The sequence below is a fragment of the Nestor notabilis genome, unplaced genomic scaffold (assembly GCF_000696875.1).
Source record: "Nestor notabilis isolate BGI_N333 unplaced genomic scaffold, ASM69687v1 scaffold15119, whole genome shotgun sequence".
In the NCBI taxonomy this organism is placed as follows: Eukaryota; Metazoa; Chordata; class Aves; order Psittaciformes; family Psittacidae; genus Nestor; species Nestor notabilis.
This window is the reverse complement of record NW_009943360.1, coordinates 15,282-20,006: the sequence shown is the minus strand read 5'-3', so window position 1 is coordinate 20,006 and position 4,725 is coordinate 15,282. Positions and strand designations below refer to the sequence as shown.

Below are 4,725 nucleotides of genomic sequence, written 5' to 3'. Positions count from 1 at the left end.
GAGCCCTCTGCTCGTCGAGAGTCTGCCCAGGCTGGCATTGAGCTGTGCTCTGTCATTTTCCCCCCTCCACCACTCCCCTTCATTTTTTAAAACACGAAGTTAATGTAATTTGCAAAGAATGGCCCCTAAGTAAACTCCAAGGCATGCATAAAACCTGGACGAACTAACTTTCCATGCAGTTTTTGTTGTGGTCCCAGCAGATATCACCTGTATTCTCCTTGCGGACCAGAGTTGGCTAATCACACATACCACCTTTATCTCTACAGGCAAATGAGTTATTTGTGCCAGTAAGAGTGGCACACAGGTGAAGACCAGGAGCGGGAGGCCAGGAATGCAGCTTGGCAGATTTTTTTGGTTTATAATTTAACTGTGTTCCTTATTGTTTCAAGACAACAGGTAGAGATGTTGAGCAGTCAGAATATATCATGATAGACACTTTCACAGGGGTGCTTGGCTTCTAAAGGCACTTCCCCCCAGGACAGGATGTCCTCGACGAATCTCTTGTTCGACACAGAATTTATGTATGAAGGTTGTGCTGTAACGCACAGGAGGATGTGCTTGCAGGGGATCATGCAGCATGACAGTGTGCTAGTTTGGTTTTTAACGTTGTGCCTGAGGCTTTTTGAGCTTAAACGGTGTTTCTGTGACCACACTTGACATGTGGTTTGAACAAAAGGAATATATATAAGTTTGTGATTCTGAAAATGTCAACTAAAACTAAATTCAAGCTGTGCTAGCTCCTGGGACAGCAAGAATGTGACTCTTCTTGAAGTAGCCAGTAACTAAGAAATCATTGTCATTTATGTCTAGTTAATGAACCCCAGGTGTCCCTTCCCAGCTGCCAGAAAAAGGAAACTTATTCTGTGCACACTCAGCAGGAGAAGACAGGTAAGCGTGCCACTTATCAAACAGATATCAGTGTATTCTTGCTTCATTGGTTTTTGTTGACCTCTATACTGCAATAGCACCGTGGTCACCTGGGTGGCTTGTGGTTTTTCTCTAATGTAGTGCAGAGATCGTGATCTTGAGCTTCAATAAGTATATAAATATCTTTTTTTTCCTTTGTATGAGTTCCTTCAGGAAACTCCCCGCTTCACTGGCTGCCTCAGACAGGTCAGTTCCTTAGGGATAGTATGCAGTGGACATTGAGCATTGTTCTGGGTGAGGCTGTCCCTACACAGAGCTTCCTTGCTGCCACCAGCCCTGCTGGGGAGACCTTTGATAAAACATCTGTAGCTGTGTACCCCAGGTACACCTGAGCTCTGGTGGCACAACATGTGTAGAAACAGCAATGGCTGGAACTGGATATGGAGAGGCAGAAGAGTGATGGATACCCTGATTGTTGGTTTGTAAAGAAGCTTTCATAGCCATTACTTATGCTCTTCTTGCCTGGGGATGAAGCCTTTTCTCCTCACCTGTTTATACGGCAACTCACGCTAGTGATACGCTCAGCTTATTTAAGATTTGAAGGCTGTTGTGGAAAAAAACACCACCTGAATTACTATTTGCCTGTTGTTTTCCCTGATCCTATCTGTGATCTGAACAAAAAGCGTTGTGAAAACTTGGAAGATAATAAGCTTGGGTTTTTTCTTAACTTTTGCATTAGGGTGTGATCTTTCATTTCAGAATCATGTGAGAAATTGGAAGTGAAAAAAGCAAGCCCTAGGAAATCTGTCATAGTAGTAACCACTGCCTCTGGGGAGGAAATAGAAGATGAGATTGTGGAAATGTACTTTGAAAATAAAAAGAAGTCTGGTGGGGGGACCATTGAGTCCTATGTCAAAAAAGATCAGCAAATGATCATCACCTTTCAGGATGAGGAAGGTATGATTGTATCATTTGGGTGTTATATTACTGAAGTTTACTTCTAAAACTAGGCCTTTACCAGTGCTGGCTCTCTTTGTGGTCACTGATCCAGCAGAAATGGTGTATTATTCCAAAGTCTGGCAGGATGTAAAAGGAACAAACGTGCCTGTCTATCCAATGCATATGTGTGCTTCTGACAGTGGTTCTCTAGAGCTGTCCCAAGTACTTGATCAAGGCTCACAGAGAATAATGATGGAGAAATGATGTCAGGAGCACCACAGAGTATGTAAGCTTTAATTCCAGTTCAGGAGACTGGATAAAGCATAGTACAGTGTTAAATGCAAATCATGAGTGAATACTATTGTGTTGTATTTTCTTTCATATTCATTTCAATTGCCAGGGTTTTGAGAACTGTGAGGAAAATAAGTAGTAAATATCATGTATTTGTAAGACAGAGAGGTGAATGTTCACATCTATAGTGAAAAAAGTTTTTTAAAGTAGCTTCAATTTATCTATTTTTTCTATGTTTTTCTTTACAGTAAAGTGCTGTTGGCTACTTGTTAGTCTGTGAAGGATGTATGCAAAAAGAGGAAACTGTTTATGCAGAAGGAATAGTTAAATATTGTTAAATATTTAGCATAGTCAAATACAGTTACATAGCTAATAGTTAAATACACAAGATAAGGAGGATGGAAGACCATTTCTTTATTTGCTATTTATTAGATGTTACTGATCTGGAGAACAGTTGCTTGCACTTGAGGTGTCCTAGTAGGAGTTAGCACTTACCTAACGAAGTAACTCTTTTTTTTTCTCTTGGGAGACACTGGGGACATCTAGAACACAGAGTAGCTTTTATCCTGACCCTAACTTTTTATGTAGTTTTTTCTTATTTCTGTTTCTTCTGTGATATAAGAAAATACAGCTGGCCAGATTTTTAAAGTACAATATAATTTAACATGCTGCTCTGCTGTGGCAGGAGGGGAAGGGAAGATCACATCTTTCTTTGTTTTCTTGTGGAACTAGATGCCCAAGAAGTTTTGCAAAGGAGGCATCACTCAGTGAAGAAAATTGACCTGTTTGTGAAGCCATGGCAGGCAGATACTCTCCAGGAGCTGTGCCAAGTGGAGGACTCTCAAAGATCCCTGCCTTCTACCACAGTTGTGCTTGAAAATGTGCAGGAGACAGTAAAAGACTGCATGTTAATTCTGCTGGTAGAGAACATAAGTGGCTTGTCAGAGGATGATGATGACTTCAGTGTGGAAATGATACCTGAAATACGTGCTGCTGTAGTTACTTTTACTGGAGATATTGGTAAGGAGTCGGAGTTGTGGATCTTTCTGATTAGCCACTTGTGTAGCTTATTAGCTACTTGCATGTGTGTGAGAGAGACTAAGCAAGAAATGAATGTTTTCTGTCGTAGGTCTAAGGTTTAATGTATGTTGCATCATTTTAAATGAGGATTTACACTACTAAAGTTAGTGACATGCACTGGCCTCTATACCTTACAGAAAAAAGGTAGTCAGAAGAGGACTAGCTCTGACTTGCATAGTAAACAGAACAGGTAGGACTGAAAACTAACTCTAACTTTACACAAGCAATGAGAGGACGTATTTGGTCTTAGAAAAGATCAATGGTAAAGGCTCTCCTTGCCAAAAGGTGTCACATGTGTAGTAAGTTTGTAAGGAAATGAGAGAAAATGGAACAAGTATGTGGAACAGAGGTTTTCAAGGTTATTAAGTAGGCTGCATTAGGCTTGGGGGATCTACTGTAATAGATTGGAAGCTGGGAGAGGATTAAGGAAGCAGCAGCATCTTACAGCTGTCCTCTAGATTAGATATCTGCTGCAGTCATTGCTGGAGACTGTGCTGCATGGACATTGGGATGCTGAGGCAAGTGATGCTGTCCTTACACAGAGTAGCAGCTGTCAGTCGTGTGAAGTGTGGGATTAACAGCATGTGCTCTGCCCGATACTGCAGTACCAACTAGTTGTAAAGGTACTGCGTGCCTACAGGGGTTTTTGTTTGTTTTTTTTTTTTTTAGGGTGTTTGATACCATATACTTTCTCTTCTGCCTTTTTTGTGGCAGAGAGGTGTTTACTCCTACTTCTCACCAGTGACAGGTCAGGGGCACTTCCCAGTTGACCTATGGTTGATATTATCAACTAATTCCATCCCAGGGCATGGGCAACAGTGAGTGATATGATAAGACCACATTCAGAAACAGTGTAATCCAACGGCATAGCTGATGTTGTCGAGATAACAGCACCACGTTACCAGGAGAACTGAATTAAGCCAACAGTGGTGAACTGGTTCCAGGATTCTTCGAGTGCTGCTGCACTTGAGTCCCTTTACGGACAAGGTGATTTTACATGTGCTTGACTCTGGGTGAGGAGATGGCACAGGAAAAAAGAGTTCTGTCTTCTGTGTGGAAAAATTGTAAATCTATTTAGAAGGTAGAATGTGGTGAAAATAGGTTATATGCCACTTTGCCTCAGTTTAGCAGGAACAGTTGTACTATTGGTAATATGTAAGAATGAAGTTGCTCAGAAATCTTACAGGTGTGAAGGGATTAGTCTGTGGTATAACTAAACCAAAGAAATTTTTAGTCTCTGAGAAAGTGTTTTCTGCTTTGGAAGTCAGAAATTATTTGCCTTTCATATTGTGGTCTAATCCCAGGGTTTTGGTGTAGCCTTTAGGAAATAAGTAGATCCTTTAAAAACTTAATTGTGTGTTTGCCTGACAGGCATAAAAGTGACCTGACTGTTTTCTGTTGTGATGACAACAGGGGGAAAACCCTGTGAAAATACAATGTGTTTATCATAAACCTGAAAGAATCCAAATTTGAAGTGTTGACTTATGTCTGATTAGTTGTGTATAAAGCCATAGCCAGAAAATGAACCTGATCTGATTTTTTTTCTTG

At 40.8% G+C, this 4,725-nt stretch overlaps 1 protein-coding gene across 1 annotated transcript in view; it reads left to right on the top strand.

Annotated features, from left to right (window-relative positions):
* Positions 1-1,727: 1,727 nt before the first annotated feature.
* LOC104411466 (poly [ADP-ribose] polymerase 14-like) overlaps positions 1,728-4,725 on the top strand; it is a 16,541-nt gene continuing 13,543 nt past the window's right edge. The window contains exons 1-2 of the mRNA XM_010021887.1: positions 1,728-1,824; positions 2,830-3,117. Of these exons, the coding sequence (XP_010020189.1) occupies positions 1,728-1,824; positions 2,830-3,117 (385 nt within the window). The remainder of the gene's footprint in view (positions 1,825-2,829; positions 3,118-4,725) is intronic.